Source organism: Erithacus rubecula (genome assembly GCF_903797595.1).
Source record: "Erithacus rubecula genome assembly, chromosome: 6".
NCBI lineage: Eukaryota > Metazoa > Chordata > Aves > Passeriformes > Muscicapidae > Erithacus > Erithacus rubecula.
The window spans coordinates 54,038,736-54,063,450 of NC_136688.1; the positions used below are offsets into that span (position 1 = coordinate 54,038,736).

The 24,715-nt window shown below is 40.0% G+C and overlaps 1 protein-coding gene across 2 annotated transcripts in view; it reads left to right on the top strand.

Annotated features, from left to right (window-relative positions):
- Positions 1–313: 313 nt before the first annotated feature.
- ESR2 (estrogen receptor 2) overlaps positions 314–24,715 on the top strand; it is a 34,092-nt gene continuing 9,690 nt past the window's right edge. The window contains exons 1-6 of one of the 2 annotated variants that reach the window (XM_079309921.1): positions 314–397; positions 3,052–3,164; positions 3,717–4,186; positions 7,942–8,117; positions 10,673–10,789; positions 19,248–19,547. In XM_079309921.1, coding sequence (XP_079166047.1) covers positions 3,756–4,186; positions 7,942–8,117; positions 10,673–10,789; positions 19,248–19,547 — 1,024 coding nt within the window. In that variant the 5' untranslated portion in view covers positions 314–397; positions 3,052–3,164; positions 3,717–3,755. The remainder of the gene's footprint in view (positions 398–3,051; positions 3,165–3,716; positions 4,187–7,941; positions 8,118–10,672; positions 10,790–19,247; positions 19,548–24,715) is intronic. The other variant, XM_079309920.1, reaches the window with a different exon arrangement.

A 24,715-nucleotide genomic window follows, 5' to 3' on the forward strand; every position in this document is an offset into this window, starting at 1 on the left:
TTCAACAGGTACTTGGTATAGGTACTGTGCAATAAGTGGCTTTTGAGTTTGTTGAAATACGTCAGATGGCTTAATTATTTACCCATGTTTCTGTTTGACTATGACATCTAAACCATCTTGTGCCTCATCTGGTGTGTCTTGCATGGTGACTCTCAAGATACATTCAGTTGTTGCAGAGTTATTCAAAGACAAGAAACCTAAGTTTGTTTTTTTGTTGTTGTTTTTGGTTTGTTTGGTTTTTTTTTTTCCTTTTTCTGGAAAACATTGATAAATTCAGTTTTTTTGCTACATCCCCATGGATAGTGTGGATAGTGTGTCATCCTCTGAGTACTGGAGCTAATGAAGCTGCTTTATGTCAGAAGTGTATCCTGCCTGTAGTGTCTTAGATCTGTGAATGGTAAGTGCTGCTTGAGGAACTGGCCAGAATGGCTGTTGTTTACTTAAGAATGGCATTTCAGTTGAATATCTCACTAAGCTAAACTGACTTCAGTGGATTGAAACATTTGCAGGCTCCCAGGAGACTGGAGTATAAAAATAATAGACACCTGTTTTATCTGTGTCTGGCACAGATCTAATGCAGGGCTTATAGCCTGCACCTAAATAATGTATTTTATCATTGAGTCTTGCTTTTAAAATATTTTTTTTGAGGAAGAGGGAGAGTTGGGACAGGAGATCAATTTAGGAAGCAGTTAATTTCTGTTTAGTGAGTAGTGTTTAAGAAATGAGGGCATTATACCAGGATGGACCAAATTCATTAGCCTATTGCACTACTTATTGTAATCCTTGCATTAAGTGTGGTTGTGCTTCCTTCTGAGGTGTTTCTGAAGTTTGTTTTCTTGAGTCTCAGACCTCTGATCCTTCAGTCTTCAGTACTTCTTTAAGACACAACTTCACAGTCCAGCAGCAAATTTTTAGGACCTTCTGGCAATAATACATAATTTCAGCAGTTTCACTTTATTTGTGTGGCTCTGGGCTTCCCATTTTAAATTCTCTGAGTGTAAAGAAATGTGATCAATGTGACCTCATGTAGATCCATGGTCTACTGTGGCTAGACTATTTCTGCTACCCAAGTTAATAATCTTAGGTCAATACTGTTATTTTTTCACTACATTACAGGCTGCTGAAGACCATGAGTACAGTTTTCTGTAACCTGCAGGACCCCAGAGCCTCCTTCTCTTGTAAATAAGTTATGAGCAGTGTTTTTTTCAGGAAGGCTGTACTGACTTCTTATGCTTGTGTGAACTCCTACCCCTAAAACAAGCTTCCCTCCTGCTTCTGGTAACTTCTGTGTATGTTTCTAAATATTGTGTGATGCCCTTTGGAGACCATATCTCCTTCTGCTGAGCAGGCAGTTACCCTGCACACACATTAGTGGATTTCCTCTGCAGAAAAACTCAAATCTCAGCTGATTTCTGTTCATAAAATTTCGTAGTAGCAGCTCTGTGTTCCCTCTGCTTCCACAGTGTGCTGGCATTTATTTACTAAATGCTGAGGGAAACTACACAGCCAGTTGCCTGCTGCAAAAGCTGTGGCAGCAGAATGTCTCTCCTGACTGTGACAGGGATGCTGCTGTGATGCTGCTCAGGTCCTTCTCTCCAAAGGGTTTGGGGTTCCTGTGCACTTCTAAAGGAGGCAGAAGCACAAAGTAAGCACTGAGAGCTTTTGCTGGACATTGCAGCTCCTCTGGCAGAGTGCCCGTGCTCATCCTGAATACCTGCAGCCTCTGAGACAGCAAGGGGAATACAGCTTTGCCAATGCTGGATCTTTAAATTGTTAAATTGTTTAAAATGTTGAATCCAGTGTGCTCATAGAGTCCACTTGTAGTAACCCTTGAAAGTACTCCTAATTTTTTTATTATTGTATCATTTGCTTCTAAAAAAATTACCCACCCCACAATCTGTGAGTGACAGCACCTTTGGCTTTATCAGTGTTTTTTTGCAGTGAAGTTTGCACAGTGCCTGGTTTCTCCTGGAGGAGGCTGTGAAGCATCTGCTGGGGGCAGATGAAGCATGTAGGTTGTGTGAGGAGTGAGGTCAGAATCCCCTGCTTTGACTGCTCTGGAGTTCCAGTCCAAGAACTGCTGGACACAAACAGCTGCTGAGATATCTCATTTTCCTGTTTCCCACAAAGGAAAAAACAGCAGCTGGGTCTAAAGAGCCTGAGCTGATTTAAATGGGTTTCTGGTTATTTCTACACATATCTTCAGTTTCGTTGCCAGAGTGAGGAGGAAGGAAGGACTCTCAACTGTCCATTTTAGTCAAAAAGACTTTTCCTTGCATTTTCTGTTAATGCTTCTACTCTCAGTCCTCACCCTAGAGGAGAAAAACATACCAAAGCCCAGGGTGGCATACTAGATATGCTATTGGGCTGAGAAATTTGGGGACAGGGAGGTTGCTGGTACTTCAACAAACCCAGGCTTGAACCTTCCTCATCTTTATGGTCATGTGAGGCAAAAAAAAGGTAAGAACATTTAGCATCTATACCTTGGCCACTTGTGGCATAGCAAAACTGTGGGTAAATGTTTAGTTATCCTGTGGTTTCTCCTGTTAGGATCTTATTACCATATGTAAAAGTACATTGCAATAACAGTTCAGGGGACTGAAACTTGCTTTTTGGATACAGAATTGTTTTGAATTGCAAACTAGGTCTGTCTTCAGAGCCAGAATGAATTGCAGACGAAATTCTTAGTGAAGAATAAAGAAAAATAATGCTTTAAAATGCCACAGTACAATAATGCTTCTAGGACAGGCGACTGTCTCAGGAGGATAATTTTGGTGGGCTTTTTTTTTTTTTCCTTTTCAAAATTCTCCTCTCTCTTAAATAATTTGTATACGCCTAAATCTAGCAAAGAGTGTTCACTGTGGGAAATTTAAGGTCTTTGTTTTGACAGCTGAGTCAGATGGAAGAAAGGACAGGGGGTAGTTGGAATGGGGATGGAGAGTTGCAGGGAATAATAAAATTTCTGTACCTTATGAAATCACTCAAGTTTTATTGTCAGCTTTGGAAATATCTGTGTTTTATGACTTCTGCTTTTCTAATGGCTCTGTTCAGAGGTGCCATATCCAGGGACCTCTCAGTGATGAAGTTGCACTGCTTGCTGACATCCACTACCTGTCTTCCTCCCCTCTGTAGAGGGATGTGCAGTGGAGTTCTGGATTTGGAAGGTATAGGGGATATGCATGGCTGTGTGTTTGTCTGTTCTCAAAATCCCTGCTGTTACATGTTTGTGGTGGAAAAGGGAAGCACCCTGAAGTACCAGGCTGAAGACTGTAGTGCAGTTAATAGCAGGAGCTGGTGAGTTGTTACAAAGAGAATTGATTTCTCCTCCATAGCTGTGGGCCTTGGGGTAATTTTATCTCTAATAAAGAGCAGATTTACCCTGACTGTAACTCCTGTTTAGATCCAAGTTGAAACTCTCATCTTTGTTTCAGGCAGGACTCAAATAATTTTCTTCTTAAAATTATTATTATTTTTTAAGAGAGTCTGAATTCAAAGTGTGTTTTAGCCTTTATTTTTAAGAATATTCTAGAAAGCTTTCTTTTTTAAAAGGTAGTAAATTTGTACATTTACTATCTAAGTGCATTTGGTATGTGATCTGTTTTAACGAGACATTTTTATGTTTTCTGGTTTACTAGTTCCTTTTTTCTTTTATAGAAAAGATGTAATGCAGAGCTTTCCTACTTTTTAATTTTTTTTTTTATTCTTTATTGTCTTAGGATGAATATTTAAACAGCACTCTTCAATCTTGCTTCAAAATGTCCCTGTGCACATCTTCTCACAAGGACTTTTCTCAGTTGCTGCCACTTCAGGATATTGGATGCAATAAAACAGAAATTAAAAATTCACCTGCTGGTGTCATCTCTCCAGCTCCTTACAGCTGCAATCAGTCCACACTGGCAGCAGAACACAGTCCAGTCTACATCCCCTCATCTTACATGGAAAACAGACACGACTATTCCGCAATGGCTTTCTGCAGCCCTGCCATGGTGAATTACAGCATTGCCAGCAGTTTTGGGGACCCAGAGGCCGTGGCTGCCAGGCAAAGCTCCAGCCCCAGCGCTCTGTGGTCTGCTCCTGGCCATCTGTCCCCTGTGTCCCTGCACTGCCAGTCCTCCCTGCTGTATGCAGAGCAGCCCAAGAGCTGGTGCGAGGCGCGGGCGCTGGAGCCGGCGCTGCCCGGGAGCAGGTCAGTGCTGCTGCTGCTTTTCTGCCTGCCTGAGAATTGCCTACAGCCCCCTCACCTCAACCCTCTCCTTTTTATTTGACTTCTGTGTGTTGGTCCCTCTGAAAAACAAAAAACCACCTAATCAGTCTGGGGGTATGGGTGTGTTGTTCGTTTATTTATTTATCTGTTTGTTTTTAATGTAACTTCTGAAACTGTGGTGGGTTTTTTTTTTCAATACCTCCTTAGAGTACTATACAGCAACACAGAGCATTACAAATACCTTCAGCCTGTGAACAATTTACATTGTATAAACAAAAGTTCAAGACTGCTGGGTATTATTTTGTGTAACAAGATTAATTATGCTCTGGCAGATGAAGTCCTTTGAATGAAAGAGGTAAAGGTTCATTGTTTTTGCCTTTTCATACAATGTTGTTTGAATTCATTTTTACCCAGGTTATTGTCTTTTTACTGTTTCTAATAGATGTGAAGGCTTTTGTTAACTTGAAATTCAAGGGAAATGTTTTCTTTGCTTTTTGGTTTTAGTATAAGCAGTCACACAGCAGCATGCATCATGATAAAAGGGGGCTGCTGCTGCTGCAAAAACCTGACTTTTCTTGTTGCTGCTGTTCCCAACTGACTTTGTAAAGATGTGAAGAGCAAAGTCACTGGCTAAATTTTCAGCTGACATGAAACTGTTTGCAAAAACAAATTCTTGTTCTGCTCATTTACTTGTACTGCAAACCCTAATCAGTGTCTGGATCATCAGCTGATGAAATTGCTCCATTCACAAGCACAACTTGTTGGATAGATAAAAGCTCAGGGTGTGCAGTGCTGTTCCTGCTTCAACAGCTGTATATTTATTCATAGGCCTCCTTATTTAACTTCAGCAGTCATTTGGATTATGAAAAATGATGTGTCCTGGCAACAGTTTTAGTTCAATGGTTAATAAAGGATTTGTGCTATTTTTGAGACTACCCACACTCCTTCTGCAATGGGTGGGCTTTATACAGTTCTGGAGTGCAAATAAGCTTTCAGTGTAGGTGTGTGGATTGGGAAAGACTTTTTGGGTAGCACTTGCACAGAGAAAAATTCCCCAAGCAGCTTTGATGTGTACAGGGGTAACACCCAAACTCTTTCCACTTTGTTTAAGGTTCCAAAACTTTTACAGCCCTGGGAAGGTGAGTGTTTGAAACTGTCCATATGTTGGGACAGCAGCTGGAATAACCCAGAAGCAAGAATACCCTGCCTGATGCTCTACAGTGCCCTCTCTATAGCAGACAGAAGGAAAAACTCCTCTCCCACTGAAGTTTAAATAAATAAGTTGTCAGCTATTTGTATAGATATATATGCTGATGATGACCTGACTTAAACAGAAATCAATAAAATCTAGAGTATAACCTCTTTTCCACAGAATGGTTTGAATTGAAAGGGGTCTTATAGACCATCTAGTTTCAACCCCTCTGCCACGGACAGAGACACCTTTCCCTGGACTCTGTTGCTCAGAGTAGAAGGATGACCAGGAGAAAATCACTGACTTATTACTTTAAAAAAAGTCTTAATTCTTTTTTAGAAAGATAGTATCTCTATATAGAAACCACAGTCATAAAATAGAGTGCCAGGAGGTATAAAGCAATAAATCTTTCACCAAGTGGTTCCTCAGTAGCTGCCAGAGTACATCCCCTATTTTCCTGCATCCTTTGGTACAGGATCATTGTGGGCACACGTGTGGTACGTGTGCAGGGTGGCTGTCATTAAACTTGTAAGCAAGGAAAGAAAAAAGTGCTTTTTAGGAACATTTGTCATGGCTGAGAGGTAAAAACTGACAATCCTCATTGAGATGTTACAGGGTGTGCTTCTCCTTTATTTTCATCCATAACCACAGTGCTTTATCAAGGGCAATAAACATTGCTCTCCAAAGCATACCAATCAGTCACAGAGAGGCTCTCAAGATGATTCTGAGCCTCTTCTGACCCTCACAATTGGATAATGATCCCCAAGTAAAGCTTTAAAACATACTACTACTATTGTGAAATTACACCAAATTACTTTTGCCTCCAAGTACAGGGGAATAGGAAGGAATAGGAAGGCTTTTCCCTCCTTGCATTAACAGCATTTTAGGCATGTGTGATATAGCCCCTTTACTCCTGGGGAGAGTTCTCCCTCACTGGTCTTCCCAGCAGGGCAGAGGGGGAAATAACTCAGTGATTCACCAACCCCTTAACAAGGTGTGTGTGTGTAATGAAAGACTGAGCTTGTTAAATGCTTAAACACTCCTCTGCCCTCCTGTATCTGAATGAATTAACATTTTTAAAAAGTCTCTCAGTAACTTGATTGTACAACAAGTACCTTAATTTTTCTGCTTTGAAATTTACTCTGAGAAGCACCTTTTCCTCCTTTCCAAATTTTTTACCCAGATATTGGAGCACATTCTCCTCCAAAACTTATGAACTTGATGATTTTCAGTTGCATGTGGGTGTGTTTGTCCTTACCTCCTGCCATGAAACCAGCACAAAATCTACTTTTAATACATCAGTTAAAGCCTCTTTGACAGCACTTTTAAGCATGTTTCCACATTCTGTTTAAACTTGCCCATGTTCTGTGGTGGTCATAAACCATGCTACCTGCTGTCTAATCCCAACTGATTTTTCTTCTCTCTAATCCTTCGGGAAGGTGGGATGAGGAGAATTCTAGAGTTCCTAAATTCTGCCTCTATGCTTAAGTTTATACCTGTAAGTTGGCTGTACACCATTCCTTTTCTCAAACTCTGAGGTGTCACAGTTTGCACATGACACTGTTCTCTCTCTGTCTAGAAATTGTATTGACCCTGCAAGCACAAAGTGCAAAATTCACCAAGAAAATGAGGCCCAGATAAAAAGTATACAATGGATATACTTCCTATACCTAAACCCATCATTACTGATAATTTAAGTTCCTCTCCACTTGTGCTTGTTTACAGGATCTTGGTGTCAGGAATTGGCTGCTTTTTCATGGTTTTTCCTGTTTAAATTTTAATCCAGTCATGAAGAATAGTTCCTGTATGTTGGAATTATTTGCAACACTTCAGGAATGTCTATATCTTACTAATTTATATAAAGCAACAATTTTTCTAACATATGGAAGTATTTTATTAATTGTGCTGCTTCTTTTTCTTTAGCATTATCAACAACATTATCAATATGGGCTGTCACCTTGAACAGAAAACTTTGTCTGACATCATGAACTGATCTTGTAGGCTGAGATTCACATTTCAGTTATTTGTCTCCAGAATGTCACTGAATGACAAAAGCCTCATGTAAAGGATTAAATACTTGAGAATGGATTTGTGTTGTAATTTTGCCTCACTAACAGGACAAACATCTCCACTCTGTTCATTGTAGCATTTATAATGTCAGTCTGAGTTCTCTGAGTTCTCCTTTCCCATGTGAAGCTTCCAAGAGGCAAGATCCACTTGGTTCTCAGATTCCTGGATTTGCACATTTCCAGTAGTTCTTCAAGATCCATCAGCATTCCATATAATTTTCCCAGGGTTCATGTGATTGAAACAGCAGCAGTACAGTTTTATGCCAAAATCTTTCTAGCATGTCATTGCTGAGATCAGACTACATGCTCTAAATTATCATGTCAGAAAATGCCTAGCAGTGTTTCACACTATCCTGTGTTCAGGAGCACAAAGAATCTACAGAGAGAGAATAGAAGACAGTGGAAAATTATTAATCCCTTTGCAGTGCAGTTTAATTTTTTCCTCTTTTATAACAGATGTTTTTCTTTTCTATCAGAGAAACGTTAAAAAGAAAAACTAATGGCAATGACTGTACAAGCCCAATTGCAAATAATCCTGGCTCAAAAAAGGATGCTCACTTCTGTGCAGTCTGCAGTGACTATGCTTCAGGATACCACTATGGGGTCTGGTCCTGTGAAGGCTGCAAAGCATTTTTTAAAAGAAGCATTCAAGGTAGGACAAACAGGTTTTGATTATTTTGCTTAAATAATCTGTTTCATGTGACCAGGGGCTGCAGCTGTTGACCTATTAATGAGCTGGTCTGAAATCCTGGTGTCTGGTGCTTCATGCTGAAAATAGAGCAACACATGATTTGACTGTTTTATCTCTTGGCTCTTGGAGCTCTTCTTGACAAGAGTCTATTGCCTGGAGCTGTTGAGTCATAGTGTACAATATCTACACACTCTGGAGGATGGAAGAATATGTGTAACATATATCAGGTACTGAGCTGATTATCATTAATGCTCAGCCCTCCACCCCCCTGAGCCTGCCCTGCAGTATCTCTCACTCTGCCAGATGTCTCTAAGACTTCCCCTTCCACGTTTAAATTCTTAAATACTTGGTATTTAGTTCAGGTTTGCTGTATGGGTGCAGTGTGGTGTAAATTTGGGGCTCCACTTTTGCTGTCACAGCCAGTGGAAGTCACTTAAACCCTGTACTGCAGCTTTGGGGCACTTCATTTCTTTAACCTTGGCCTAGTTATCCTGATCTTTGCCCTCCTCTGGGATCTTTTGGTGGAAAATCATTTCTATTGACTTTGGCTGCTACTCATGGATACCAATGCAGAAAATCCTGTTGCTCTTTGATCTTCAATGTTCCCCTTCCTCTTCTGCCTGCACAGCCTCTAGCAATCTTTGGATATTTTCTTTTTGTTCAATATGGCAGAGATGGTGCCACTAGGAGAATCAAACTCAATTTAGAACTTGTTTTGCCTTTTCAATTCATTGTGCAAATTCTGAAAAGCAATTTCTACAAGCTGGTGCAAGCACTTTTGATTTCTAAAATAATTGAAGAGACCTTTGTGTCCAGTTTGTCACAAATGGAGACTGAATTTGATCTCAAGGTGTTTTCTGTCAAGTAAATGCTTTGCCTGCTCTGTGCTGCTCACGTGCACTTGGACCACCAGCAAATTACCCACTGTGGTCTTTTGTACACCTCAGTGTACCCTGTCAGGTAATGGTGTTTGTAATTCAAATGAAAGAATAAAAACAGACCAATAAAAAAAAACCCAGTTCTTGGCATAAAACACTATCAAGCACTCAGTTGCAACGGTTGTTATGCAGGATATTGTGTATTAAAATAAAAAACTTCTGGGCCTGCCATAGACCAAAATGTCAGGCTCGTTAATTAAATTAAAATTAGAAGTATGACTGAGCAACTGTGTGTGGTCTCCTTGGCTGGTCTGAGCCACTGAACATCTGCCTGCAAGTTAAATTATTCCAAGGCCACAAGAGTTTTAAATCACTTTATACTCCTGTGTGCAACAGAGAGCTTCCTCCTCCTCTCCCTCCATGCTGTGTGAAGAGTGATAAACAGTAATTTGTTTTTCAGTCAGCCTCCAGTAGGAAATGGGACAAACTGTAACGTGATCTCTTCTTTTAAAAATTGTCAGTTCAAAAATTCAAGGTTAAAATAATTCTAATTTTGCATGGCAATAGTCACAAAGGTTCAGTTAAATAATTACTCTTGGGGATATGAACTCTTGGATTTGGACCAAGTCAAAAAAACCCTACTCTAGTAGATGTGTTTTTGCCTGACTTTATTCTTGTCTGGGGAAAAGAAACCCCAAACTAACTTAAAAAGCAGCCTGGGAGAAAATATATTAAGAAAAGTAAATGAATGAATATTTTTTGCATCCTTTGGTAATTGCTGCAAGAGACAGTTCCACTATTTGGCAGGAGATGATTCAACTGTATTTAGACCAGGAGTGTACCTAAGTCCAATTTACAGTAATAAACCTTTGGACCAGATTATTGATTAATAAAATACAGTAACGTAAAAGGGTTTGGGTGGGAATGAGGTGATATGGGAAAGAATAAGAAGAGAGCAAAAGAGGCTGAAGTGAAAACTATTGAAAATAAGATAAACACTTGTCCAGAATATCTAAAACTTGCACCTTTTATTTGTGCTTTTCTTTGTAGTTACAGGGTGCATTATTTCCATTATTTCATACTAGTCTGCTTTCTATCTTGGCCTTTTTTTTTTTTTTTTTTTTTTTTTTTCTGTTAACTTTGGTCCAGGGTCAATCTTCCAAAGGCTTCTTCATTCCTGGAACTCACCACGTCAGAGTTCAGTAAATAGAGCTGTAGTTTACTTAAATCTTTGCAGGACTGAAGCTGCTCTTTTCAATTCTGCTGAGGGGGAAAAAATTAAAATCTGGTGTCTGCCAGCTACAAACTCCCAATATACAGTAAGAAATTGGAGTTTGGGAGCAAATTTCCAGAAGAGTGTATGTTCTGTTTTAAAAAAATTAGGTTTGTGTTTAGAAGGTGCTTTTTTTTTTTGGCAGTCACCACTTTAAAGCTGAGCAATGCTGTCTGGATAATTTTGAGGCCACAGGCTGATGTTTAAAATACAGGATAAATATGCATTTTTACATCAATTAAATAAATGGAGCTTAAATATATGCACACCAAAAAGTTGAACCATTCAAAGTCAAGAACACTCCTGATTCGGGTGATGACCAGGATGGTTGGAAATGTTAAATTTTCCCTTCTTACCCCCTGCAGGACACAATGATTACATCTGCCCAGCCACCAATCAATGCACAATCGATAAGAACCGGCGCAAGAGCTGCCAGGCGTGCCGGCTGCGGAAATGCTACGAAGTGGGGATGATGAAGTGTGGTGAGTTTGGGTTGTCAGTTGTGAAATGTCTGTGTTCTTAGCTTGGGTTTTGCTGCTTTTGGCTTTTTCTTCCCTTGAGCCAATTCTGTGTCTTTTTTGCCTTGGGATCCTAAGAAGGCACAGCAACTGAAGCAAGGTTTAAGCAGGTTTTATTAAGGGATGAACTGATTCTTAAAGCTGAAGATTTGTCATTTTCAGAAGAAAACCCATGGGAAGGGGCAAGGTGCAGGTTAAGCCTGTGAAAACCATATAAACTCTGCAGTGCTTTGGGGGGATGCAAGTGACTTCCATGCCCTGCAGAATGGGAAATCAAGAGCTGCTGCTTCCAGAAGCTTCCAGAGCCAGTCTCTGCTCATGTGAGTAAAGGAGCCTGTGCTGTGCTCTGCAGGTTGGATGCACTGCAGGAGCAGCAGAGTCACATCAAAGCAGTCACTAATTACCCCAGTATGCCATCTCTGACAGTGGCAAGAGTGGCAAGAGCCTCATGTGGAGTGTAGGAATGAGACCAGCACCCAGGTGGAACTACTGCTCTCAGCTCTCAGCTCCCAAAAATTATGGAGACATTAATAGAATGACAATGAATTTCCATGGTCCCTCTTTTTAATCCCATAAAGGCTTAGCATTTACAACATTCCTCAGCAGCTTGGCCACCCATCCTGGGAAGAACTAGTTCCCTCCTTGCCAGGCTTTTGTGGGGGTTTGGTGGGGCAGAGAGGGGAAGGCAGTGGGAGGGCAGCTCCTTTTTTTGAACAAGCTGTCTTCAGATGATGCCCCACAGCTCTGCCATCAAAAGAACAGTTTGTCACACTGTTTGTCACTGCACCACTCAGAATTATCCAGCCTTTTATTTTATCCCTATCTCGTACTTACAGCAATGTGACTTCAGTGCACTTGATCATTTATAGATGATATTTTAAAAGTTACTTTTAAGAAAAAAAAATATTTAAGAAATGTTTCAATCTAATGTAAGTTTGCAGTCAAAGTTTGCTGTTTCTAATAGATTCCCCAATGTATAGAAACAGGCTGGGGAAATAACCCATAAGAACACTGGAGTGTACAGGAGAAGGTCCCTCTGCTTGGCTCTCCATGATTTGAAGGCATGCATCTTGTTTCATCCAATTTAATGTAGATACCTATTTCTGTTTCAAAACTAGACATTGATTTCTTCCTCCCACAGCTTTGATCTGAAGACTGTTTGCAAAATATGACTTCTTTCACTAGGAATATTCTTTAGAATTTCAGCCTGCATTTACTGATGAACAATTAGTGTCCATTTTTTCTTGCAACAACATTGTCCTTTAGAGTCTCCTCTTCTCTTTGTTGTTAATGGTGTGATTTTGTTCAAGGACTGCATCAATATCCCCTCACAACCTTTGTTTTAATTGGCTAAATAAACCAAGAAAAATTCTCTTGCAAAACAAACAGGAAAGTAGATGAATCTGGAAATCATCAGGGTAGCTTGTCCCTGCACCTGCATGCCCAGAATCATGGGCAGCATTCTGGTGATTCTCCTCACTGCAGTAGCACTGATACTCCTCTGGTGCTGCAGGAGCTTTCCTCTGCTCACAACCCAGAGTTCCATTTGCCATTTTCAAGGTAACATCATGCTGGCAGTTCATAATCACACCATGATCTGTTATGCCTGCAGCCTCCCTGCTCATTTCTAGCTGATAATTCCCAGAGTGGAACTGAAATTTCAGCAGTTCCTTGTATTGTTTTTGTTCTCCTGAGGTACATTTAGTTTATTCTGCTCAAGTCAGATGCATATTTCTATGTAAAGCTCCTGTCTTTTCCTGCAGTGATGATGCATCTCAACTTTATTGGTGTTTGGTCTTACCTCCAGAAAGGAAAGCCTTACACCTTTTCAACATCTTACTTTCTGAATGGTGCCACTGCCTTTTGGTCATTTCTATGACTCAGAGTTTTGCTCAAAGTTTTTCCAAGGGAGGTTTCTATAAAGCTCCAGTTCTGGAGTTGGAAAGGTTTGGTAAATATTGATTCCAGAATGATATTATAAGGTAAAACTCCATAAAGCTTGCCTTAAATTAATCCTTTTATTCTACCTGTCCATAAAGTCCTGGTGTGTGATTAGACCTCATAGGCACTGTGGTATTACAAGTAATAAATTATAGTATGCACTTATGTCCTAGCCTGTCTTCTCTTAAATCTTGTAACATATTCATAAACATGTTTTTTCTACAATAATGATTGTCTGCAGGATATTGATGACTATGCTAGGAAAAAAAATTGAAACTATAACTGAAAAAAACCCTGTATTTTAAAATAATTTGTTCTTTAAAATAGTAGCACTAGCTTGAAACTCTCAAGAATTTGAGAGTCTGAACAATTTATTTGCAGAAAAAAGAACATAAAAATTACTCAGAACTGAGTCACCTGATGATTTAAGTGGCACTGTGAGTAATGCTGATGTATGGACACATGGTGAAAGACATTTAAACCAGAGAGATTTTAAGACAGTATTTCTTGCATGAAATGTAAATGCCATTTCCTGCAGACCAGAGTGATTATCTCTCAGACATTTTCTCCCAAGAACTGTGATTTAATAAAAACTTCTTCTTGTAGAAAGCCATAAGAGAGAACACTTTGTTTTTAATGAAGGCTTTTCTGCATCTCTGCTCCTTTCTGAGGTCACTTAGAGAAAGGATTGGTTCACATCTGGGACAGAATGGTTTGTGAGTCCATTTTTGCTCAGTGGAGACTCGTGTCAAGCAGAAGTGATAAAAGGAGTCCAATTGCCACTTTGTAGTTTATGAGAGCTATTCATAAAATCTCAGCACCATTCCCATATCTTTACATCCTAACTTTGAATATTATCAATAGACAACTCAAGAAAAAAAACCCACCTGTAGGTACTTGTGTGTTTAAAACATACATTTTTGTGCCTAAATGTGATTAAGCAGTACAGGCCACCTTCCATATAGCAGGAGATGGCAGAGAAGTGTTGCTCTGCAGCTTCTTGGTCTGAAATTCTCTTGGATGTCATCTCCTTCAGAAAGGTTAAGAAGTCAACCCAACAGGTATTTTGGTGGAGGCCAGCCTGGGAGTGCCTTGTATTAAGGTGATATTGGATTTTCTTATGAAATACACCATCATTGCCAAAAACACAAGGGTCATAGACATTGCATCTGCCAACTCCTCTGCAGGAAATCCATGTTCCCTGCTGTTCCAAACAAGGAAGCTACTGCTAAAGTTTGGCAGTAGGATTCCTTACAGTGGCAGAAAAATAATTACCAAAAAATTATTTTGTCATCAGGAACAAAGAAAACAGAAGGACTGCAGTAAATTCTGCCCAGCAAACTTTAATAAATCAGGATCAGGATAAAACTGATCTTCCCTTGGAACATTCTGGTGTTTACCTGTGGTGCTGAAATGGACTCGTACTGTTTATCAAAGGCAGTGAAGAAGAGGGGAGTTGCTTCCTCACTTTTTCACTCTTGGAGCAGCTATGCCCTGCTTTGCTTTTGGTTTGCTTCCTGAGGCTCAAATAGACCTTCTTTCACAAGGATTTTTCATTTTCCCTGACTCCTATTTCTCTCCTCTGCCCTGCTCATATATCTTTTTCCCTATGTGTCAGTTCTCAACGTGTTGAAATTGTTCCAAAGATAAAGCTCCTTTCAGCCCTGAGTGAGGAGGCTGAGAGGCCACACTCAAAAGTGATGGAGAGATGCTGCTCTTGAATCCTGGCATCATTTGACAAGTTTGCAGGAAGGAAAAACAGATTTCTCTGTGGGCTGGTCCAGGATTTGGCTCTTTCTCCTGTGTGTTGCTGCTGTGTGCAGTTGAAATACTGTGAAATACTTTTCACACAGAAAATAAATGTTTCAAGACATCCTCTGGACATCAGATGTATTAATTGCATTTCAGCTTTTATAGCAGTCACTATAATTTCTCATGTGCACACAGGCAGATGGCAGCTCCTTTGTCAGTGGCTCTGCTCTTGAGAATTCAATTTGAGAGTCTGCTCTGGAATATGTACTCACCAGAACACTTACATTTGCTTCCAAAGGTGACTGGAGTGATAATGATGTATCAATGTGTACTGGAGCCAGTTTTAAGCTCACACACTTCCAAAAACTGATTAGAAAATATTCAGTGGTAGAATCTGCAGTTGCTACAGAATTAGTTAGTTATATGAGCCATTGCAGAGACCAAATCAGTATGAAGGGCAAAATGCCATGTAACTGCCCACCCTATCAGACAGTATTTGTGATTATCAGAGAATCTGCAAAGCTTGAAAAATAGTGTGTTTCACTGCCAGTAATACCTGCTGTGGTTTGTCCATGGCTGAGTGAACAATAGGCTCATTTTAAGGACCTTTTTTTTCAATGTGCCTTATTTCTTTTATCTTGGGGTCATTCACTCTTGTTCTGTGGTGATGTAGCTCAAGGTCTTGCCCCTGGTCCAGCATTCTCAGCTGAATACAGCAATTTTCTTGCATATAATAGTTCTAAATAAGGCAAGTGTGGTAGGTAGAATGAGGGATTTGATCATTTTGCACTTCTGCAATTTCCTGAATTACCTTTATAGAAATGAATATTAGGTATGAAGTACAGTTAGGGAGTTTGTGGTGAAGTCAAAGGCAGCCCTTAGTCTGGGAGGCTGTATTTTACTGCTCTGCCTTTGCACACATTGATCCACATCTCTGTATCTACTTAAGCAAAACATTAGGCTTAAACCATTATAATTATTTTTAATATATAGTTTTACAAACAGTTAAACATGTCTGTTGCATGCTAATACATGCATAGGTAAAATTTCTTGGTTCTGCCTAAACTTTGGATTGGAATAGAAAGAAAAGAAGCTCCTATATATTGCTGAAAGTTGTTTTAATTGGAAAGACTGGTGTTTTCTGCTGTGACAGTTGACTAGAAAGTTTAAATGTAGCTTTCTTTTTCTTTAAATGCAGGCAGAAAAAACTATAAAGTATTAATAGATGGTATCTCTTTTACGTATCTTTTATGCACACTGCCTGGTGATTTAGCCTACTTCTGCTTTGGCAATATATGGTAAATAAAAAATACCACAAAAAACTCAGAATGAGCTTTGGTTGGGTTTTTTCCCACCTTGTTTTTTGTCATCAGTTATATTTTCTTTAGTAGCAAGTTTTTGTATGGAGAAATGTAATATTCCCAGTCTGGCTTTCTGCACTGGCAATGTGATTATAGAAATTTGGTTTATGTTTTAAATGGAACATATTTTATATAATAAGAGCTGGTTAACTTGATTCAGTTAAATAACCTGAAGTCATTTAAAGGGGTTTGCTAATTCCCAGTAAGAACCCTGCACAAGTCTTGAGACTTTTAATACTCTCAAAATAATAACCTGACTGAATTATCTTTAGATGGAGCACTGAGTGCATCTGTGCAGATGGAAATTGTTCAAGATTTTGTCAATTAGAACAGAATGCTGAAGTACTTTTAAAATTGCTTTTAAATTTTATTTCTTCGATATTCTTAAATATCTGTGCAATTACCTGCGTGTTTATATTTTCTGTAAATTTATATAAGCTCAAATTTATATTTATAGGTTACAAAATGTTATTTAAAGATCTTTACAACAGTGAATTGGAAATGATAACTCAAATAACATATGTCACAGACTTGACTTTTATTCCCTCTGCTATTTTTCTTGGTTTGTATTTCAAGGTCCCCCTGGTAAATGTGCTTCATCTTTCTAAACAGTGAAAACAATGTACTTTCTTTTTTTGTGGTTATGGTCTCTCCCATGCTGTGGAGATCAGAGCCATGCATCTCTATAGGCAGAGCACCCTGGTACCTGGGCATCTCCTCATCTGTCTCCAGCTGTGCTCTCTTTCCAGTTACCCACCTCACTCTCAGCCTTTACTTTTTGTCTTTGCTTTCTGTGCATTACATGATCTCAGAGCAGTCTGCAGCCCACTGTGCCATTCTAGTGTTTTTTGGAAGCTCACAAACCACTTCAAGATTTTCCTCTTGACCTTTGTGCATTAGTCAAGAAATGAGGCTTGGCACAGAGTTCACTACATTATCCAGGTGCCTTTGTAGAAAATAGTCTATGCCTTGGTGGCCTTTGACTTTCTTCAGGAAGGATCTGCTCAGACTGATGGTGGAAGAAATTGCTTTGTTACTTCTGTAGTTCTGCAGGGAACCTATTTGGGTATTTTCATCAAGTCTCATTCCATGAATCTACATAAGATAATGTCTCACACTCTCACTGCTGGTATGTTATCTTCCCTTAGGTGCTGTTCGTCTGTTATGGCAATTTCTAGCTAGCTGTGATTTGGCTAAGTGTTTGGTTCTACAAATTAATTATTTCCTTCATTATTTGTGTAAATGTCCTGTGTGCACTCAGCCCATTTCATCATGTCCACATTCCATCTTTTCTTCAAATGGTGCAGGCCTTAAACTGGACTTGCAGCTGAACAATGCTTCTAGTTTCAAATGGCTTGGCCCCCTTGGATAGCTCTGTGCCTGAGGTCTGTTCATTGAACCAGCTTTGACTATTACTCTTCTTCAATCTCTTGGATTTCCATGGAAATCATGTTCTCCAATATTGAGAAATTCTTTAACTTTCTCCTGCATCCAGCATGATTTACTGAACAGGCAGCAAGTGAGAGAGTGAGAGCCATATGCAACTGAAATATCCACATCCTAAAAATCCTGGAAGACTGTGCTGGTCCTTCTTCAGTCAGGTTGCTCCTGACTGACCTTTTCACTCACCCCTCCCACAGACTGACCCAAATGCTGTTTGGCAGCTGCTGAAGATGTGACAGCACTATGACCTGAGCAGCCACCTCCACCCAAGGTTCCCCTGCCACATGATCCTGAGTATGCATTCACCCAGCATCTTATTCAGCAAGACAAAGCCTTGTCTACAGTATCTGAAACGAACTTTTTGTGCCCTCACTGCCCTTATTTTTATTTTGGTTTAGGATTGGACCTCTTTGGTAGCTGAAGTAGAACTATAGCTGAGTATTTTATGAATATTATGGTTTTGGAGAAGCTTTTAGATTTTTTCCTTGGAAGCTATGCAAAAACAGGTAACAGTGACGCTACCACTAACACTGACCAAGAATTGGGCAATATTTACATTTGTCAGAAGGAACAATTAATTAAATCTGGGAATGTAAAAGGACTGCTCTTTGCAACAGAAATAGCCTTTTGCAGACAGAATTCCACATAGGGAATTTTTTTGCTCTTAGTTGTAGATATCTGAATTCCCTTTGGAGAAACTCCTGCTGGCTTTTTGGGGCATGGGGAGAAAATGGGTTGAATCTTGTGAAACCCTGGCTAAAGATCCAGCTAAATTTGAGGCCCAGCTGTGCTTGTTCCTGAGGCATTTAACCTGTAACACGGCCCAGACTTTCAAGTCTTCTATTCCCCAATTTACATATAAAACAAAATTTATAATCAGCTATCTTTATTTGCCTTTAAAGATCTGATTTATGTGTTTTTGATGTCAATAGGAGTTTTCCATTGGACTGGACTTTTAAACCGAGGTTCAAAACCAAATATTTTTAAACTTTATTTTTCTTTAGTAGAATAAACAAAACCCTTCAGCTGAAGTCATTGGGGACAAAGTGCTGAACATCCTAGAAACTTAATGTTCCATATTAGAACATCCAATATTAAAGGGTGTTCTCCCCAGATATTTGTGTTTAAGGGAGTGTCCTGGTTTGGAGGACAGGTGTCTGCTAAGAAAGGTGGGACCCTCTCTTTAATATGGAAAATGTAAACCTCCTTCCTCAAAATTATTAAAATTTTGAAATTAAGGGGCTTTCAGGTAAATATATGGGAATTAGGAATAAGCGTTCTTTACTAGGAAAATTAAAACAGAAATACAGTATTACAAAGAACAATCCCAAAATGCTGACAGAATCAGAATCCAACCTGACACCACATCAGTCAGTCAGGGTGGTGACAGCAGTCCCATTCAATGGTGGCTGCAGTTCTCCTGCAGTGGCAGGTGTGGTTCAGCTGGAGCAGTGCTCCTGGAGAAGTTGCAGTTTTCCTCTGAAGGTCCAGTAATGATGCGGAAAGGCCTGGTTTTCCTCTGGGATCCAGTGGGTAAGGGCTGCTTTGGTGTTCCAAATTTCAGAATTTCAGTTTTTATCTAGGTAGGAAAGGCTTGGCTCCTCCCCCTGGGTGGAGCATCTCCCAATGGGATGATATAATTTTATCAGTCGTACAGTGGTACTCAATGGCCCATCAGCAGAAGATATCTTCCTGGAGAAAGGATGGGTTGTGGAAAAGATAAAGATTACTGCCCCACCTGTTTTTTAACAGATGGCCCATTAGCAGATAATATCTTCCATGGAGATAAGGAATCACTGTCCCACCTGGTTTTAACAGATGGTGATAGAACACATACTTTTGGTCACATCCCATATTACAACCTAAAACAGGGAGGAAAATCCTGTGGGCAAAGCCCTCCAATTCAACCAGGTGCCTCCCACCAGGCTCAAGGAGGGAGCGCTGCGGGTACCGGATCCTGCGCAGCCACCGCGGTGCCGAGGAGCGGGTGCCGTGCCTGGGCAGGGCCAGGAGGTACAGCGAGGCGGCCACGCGGGTCAAGGAGCTCCTGCTGAGCACGGCCAGCCCCGAGCAGTTCGTGCTGACGCTGCTGGAAGCCGAGCCGCCCCACGTGCTGGTCAGCCGGCCCAGCAAGCCCTTCACCGAGGCCTCCATGATGATGTCCCTGACCAAGCTGGCCGACAAAGAGCTGGTGCACATGATCGGCTGGGCCAAGAAAATTCCTGGTGAGACATTCGGGCTTGTTTTTTATTTGTTTTGGTCAATGTTTTGCCGTTAATGTGTCCCCCCTTTGCAGCATGGTACACGGTGTGGAAGTCAAGCTTTCTATCCTAAGTGGAGAGTTTATTGCTCTCAGTAATTAACCTGAATGTTTTTTGATTTATATAACAATATAACCCATAGCTTGCTGTGTGTTCTTACTCAAATACTTGTTAATTTTGTTACAAAGCAGAGGTAGTGTTGTATGTAGTTTCTTCCTGTACTGGTCTGAAAGCAAAACTTGTGAGAGACTCCAAGTCAGAAATACAACTTAATAGGAAAAAGGAGGAAAATAAAATATATGTAATAGTACAAAAGAAAAACCACTGACAGAGTCAGAATACAACCTGACACCCCGCTAGTTAGGGTGGTGGTAGCAGTCCAGATGAAGTGTCTTGTTGAAGCAGTGATCCTGTAGAAATCCTGGCAGTGATCCTGGTAGCTCTTGTCCTCTGGAAACCAGTGGGTAAGGGCTGCTTTGGTGTTCCAAATATCAGTTTTTATCTAGGTAAGAAAGGCTTAGTTCCTCCCCCTGGGTGGAGCATCTCCCAGTTGGATGATGTAATTTTTTCAGTCACACACTGGGACTCAATGGCCCATTAAGGATGGGTCATGGGAAAGACAAAGAACATTGTCCCACCTGGTTTTTAACAGATGGCCCATTAGCAGAGGGTATCTCCCCCAGAGATGAGAATCACTGCCCCACCTGGTTTCAGCAGATGGTGATAGAATACATACCTTTGGGCACATCTTTACATTGTAACCTAGGACACTTCCTCAGCTGGTACATACCTGATTAAGCTGATTTAGAAGGTTCATTTAACACCATTTTTTTTCCTTGAGTCCTGATAGAAGGTTTCTAGTAGTTGATTGCTGGAAAATCCCAGCTCTACAGAGACAGGACAACTGAGAGGCATTTTAAAAGATTTTATTCCATTATCAGTCTCATTGAAGGGTGAAACATAAGAGATGCAAAACTCTATGCCATTCTATCCAAAGCCAACTTATTTCCTGGTTACAGTATCTTATAAATGTTTTTCAGCCTATTAGCTTTTGCCACACAATGGTGCTAATTCTTCTTACACGAATCACCTATTATTTTACCCCAAGTGGTCTTGTCCCAATGCATCTTTCACAGTTCTAATTCTCTAAAATACCTGGTCTTTTTGCAGGGCCATAGTTTGAAACTTGTTTCTAGTTCCATCTCTTAACAATGTCTTCTCTATTCCATGGCCTTTCTAAGTCAGCACACCTTATCTCAGAGTTTGCATATACATGTGAGCTTTTAGTCAGGCTTTGAGAATCCTTTACAAATCCATTTCTCGGAGTGGTGATAATTGAAGGGTGTCCAAGTCCTGGGTGTCTGCAATCATTTTATTTGACAGAGATGCTACAGAAAAACATCAGTGGAGCTCAGGATTGATTTCAGATTTATCATGTGCACTCCTTCAAACAAGAATTAGTAAGGGTTCTTTTGGTTATTGGCAACACCCAGAGCATGCACTGCAGTACAGCTGCCTGGAATGTCTCAAATATGTCCATGGCATCATGGCAATGAACCATTTCAGTTCTCACAAACCAGAAATGGTGAGAATTTGCAGTTCCCTCTGCATGAAGTACATGACTAAAACAGGCAGAATAAAAACTAAGTGAGCTAAAAGCATGGAATAATTGGTGAAGTCATAGCAGTACAAGGCTTGATCCTGAGCTTCAGATGTAGTGCTCTGCTGGGAGCCAGCACTGCATGGATCCTCTCCTGGATTTTGTGCTGAAGGATTCAGAGCATGCTGGTGTGTGCCCTGCCCTTGTCATGGTGTGCTCTGTGGGGCTGCTGCTGCTGGAGAACCCACATGGAAAACATGACAGGAGCCCTTCCCTCCAGAAACACACCGTGTGCACAAGAAGTAAACTTGGAGGAGAACATTTCACTTAATCCTTAAATCAGGAATTTAGTGCTCAGAGAAGCGCAGCCTATTTCATGTCTAGTGGAGTGACTGATGTGCTTCCAGCTCCAGCTGCTGAACCCCTCTCCCAGGGGCAGAGCAGTCTCAGACTCTGTGTTGGAGGGTCCAGGTGTGATGGTTTTGGGGTGTGCAGGTTCCAGGCCAGCTGCTGAGCTGCTGGGGGGGAGATGTTTGCACCCCAGAACATCTCCAACCACGCTGCACATCTGCAAAGTGGTGAGAGTTGTGGTCCTAATGTGGGATGTTTTAGAGCCCAAATCCTTCAGACTTATTTTTGTAGCTTAAGAAACTCTGAAAATAGCTGTGAAGTAAGTAATCATAAGGGTTTAAATGATATCTATTGTTATAATTTCTTGTCCATAAAAATCTGATTAAAAGGTGCCATTTCAGAGGACTCCACTTAGTTATGTTTATCTGGTAGGAAGGGAATTGTGAAGGAAATTAGTCTTAGAAAACTACCTAATTTTAACCAATATTTCAGTGGGAAAAAAAAAAAAAAACCCAACCCAACCTTTTCCATGTTCTGATTATATTAAATTCTATTTTTTAACTCTGAGACTTTTTTTTTTTTTTAAACAAAGTCAAACCCCCAAACCCTCAGCCAGTTAAGATTAATTATTTTTTACAAGATCAGTTTCTAAACCAACCTCGATTTTGGCATCAGTCACTTTTAGTTTATTTCCAACATGTGTCAGAAATAAAAACTTTTTCTTGGCAGTAAGATAACTGTATGAAGAAAACCCATTGAAGCAATCAAACCCCTTCAAAACAGTTCCTGGGAATGCTGATATAATCTCTGGGGTTTTTTCTGATCATTCCTGTTACAGACAACAGAAATAAACAGCATTTTAGAGGAGTGTCAAAAATAGATGTAATGTTTAATATGCACCCAATTGTAAGTGACACTGCCATATTACATAGCAGTTAGACCATTAACTTCAATGTAGATGGATTTTTTTTTTTTTTTGTTTTTCATTAGAAAGCTGTGATGACTAAAGCTCAGGACATGGAATTTTATTTTTCAAAAACTCTTACCTGAAGGTAATCATGTCCATCCCTACCTGGCTCCTGGAGGTAATGTTTTAGGAAAAATAGAGAGTTTTTGACTAATGACCCAGTGAGCAGTAATTTTGCTTTCTGAAAAGCTGAATATTTGCTTTTGTTTACTTGGGTTAGAAGCCCATTTTCATCTCTGATTTATAATTGAATATTTTGACACTCACTGGAGGTGAAAAAAAATTATTTTTCCTTATTGTATTCACAGTATCTTTTTGCATAAATAGAAAAAAAGCATGTTTGTATTTTGTGGGTTTTCATATTTAATATTTAATGACAGTCTTTTGTTATGAATTTTATTCAGTGGCTGTGTTTTGTTCTGGACTTTCAGCCTAATGGAGTATATTTTTTTGTTGCTTAGTAAAACAGAAGTTGACATCTGGATTTTTTTCCTTCTGAACTCCAAGTATTTTACTTCTCAGTTGTCAGGCACCAGAACAAAGCTTCTATAATTGCCTCTTGCTTTGTTGACCTAGTCCAAAGGAGTTTAACATGGTTCATTGCTGAACCTGTATTGCAAATCCATAAGGTGTTGTCACAATATTGAAATTTGGAGTCATTGTGCAGCCTAGTGTGTTGCTGACCAGAGCATTGTGTCTTTTTCTAGTTTTCACACATCCAACACAAGATTTTTTCCTTGTCTGCTGTAGCAAGTTCTAATTAAATGATAAGGAATAGAGCCCACAATCCAAAGGATGTGTAATACAGTCAGAGAAAAATTATTAGTTAAATGTCATCTGGAGGAAATGAAATGGGGCTCCTGACACTGCAGTGAGAGCTGTGGTGGTGGATTGCTGTCCTGGACCTTTGGAATATGAGATTGTTATGAAAAAGAGGAGTGGAGTCCTTCTGACAGCTGTGCTCAATGGCCATAGCTGCTGCTGACAATGTGAGTTTAGCAGATGACATCCATGGTAAATCTTTCAAGATTTCAAGAACCTGCAGATTGAGCCCTGGGACTTGGTCTGACATCTCACTCAACTGAGAGAGTTTCTAAACCTGATAATTCCTTGTTTATGCTGGAGAAATCAGTACATGCTGGTGTAAATGTTTATTTAAATATACTCTGAAATGTCTTTGGGTTGTTGTTTCCCAGGAAACTGACACTGACAGTTTTTGTACTATTTCACACTTCCCTGAATATTTTCCTAAAAGCAGTTTTAAATGATGAGTGTGTGGCAGATAATATGTTTGTACATTCTGTAGTAAATTCTGACAGTGGAATCCAGGAGGGAAGATGCCACTCCCAGGCTCCTGTTTACCTTTCTTATAAAATCAAAGGCAAGGCTGTACCAGATTTGAAAAGCAGCAGTGATAAAAGTAATAAAGTAAATAAAGTAATGAGCATTGCCCAGTTCATGTGTCACTGACTGTCTCCAGCTGAGTAGTGTAATAAGATTAAAATTACATGAAGCATTTGTATAAATTACTGCCAGAGAGATTCTTTGGCAGCCCAAATGTCCTGTGTGTGTTTTAAAACCTCAAACAACTGGGAAGAACTGCAGGAAACCTGGCCAGGCTTTATGGATTTGTCACTGTGCAGTGTCAGAGATGCCAGCTCATCTGAAATTGCTTTGCCAAGGGCCTGAGCTAAAGAAGCTCAGCTTTGAAAACTGTGGCCTGATCTTGTTTTTGATCACTGAGCAGCTCTTTATCATATCTGTATTTTCCTCCTTGATTGAGCAGTCTGTTTTCCCACTCATGTTTTGATAATTTACACTTCTGGTCTTTTGGTTTGGAGTGTGTAAGTTTTATTTCTCCTTTAGATATATATGTTTTGTTTTGTTTTGTTTTGTTTTGTTTTGTTTTGTTTTGTTTTGTTTGTTTTGTTTTGTTTTTCCCTCCAGAGGCAAAGTTGGGTTGTGACTGTCTACCTCTGCTGCAGTGTTATCTGAGTGTTATCTTGCTATAAGTTCTGGAGAGAAATAAATCACAGAATCAGGATCATGGAATGAGTTGGGTTGGAAGGGACCTTAAAGATTGCCTCTTTCCAACCCTGTGCCTTATTTCTTCTAACATCTCTTTTAGGATGAGAACATAAAGCAGGTGACTCTGCAGTCATTTGAGTTTCACCAGCTGTATGAGACTAATTGCACTAAAACACCCTCAGCTTT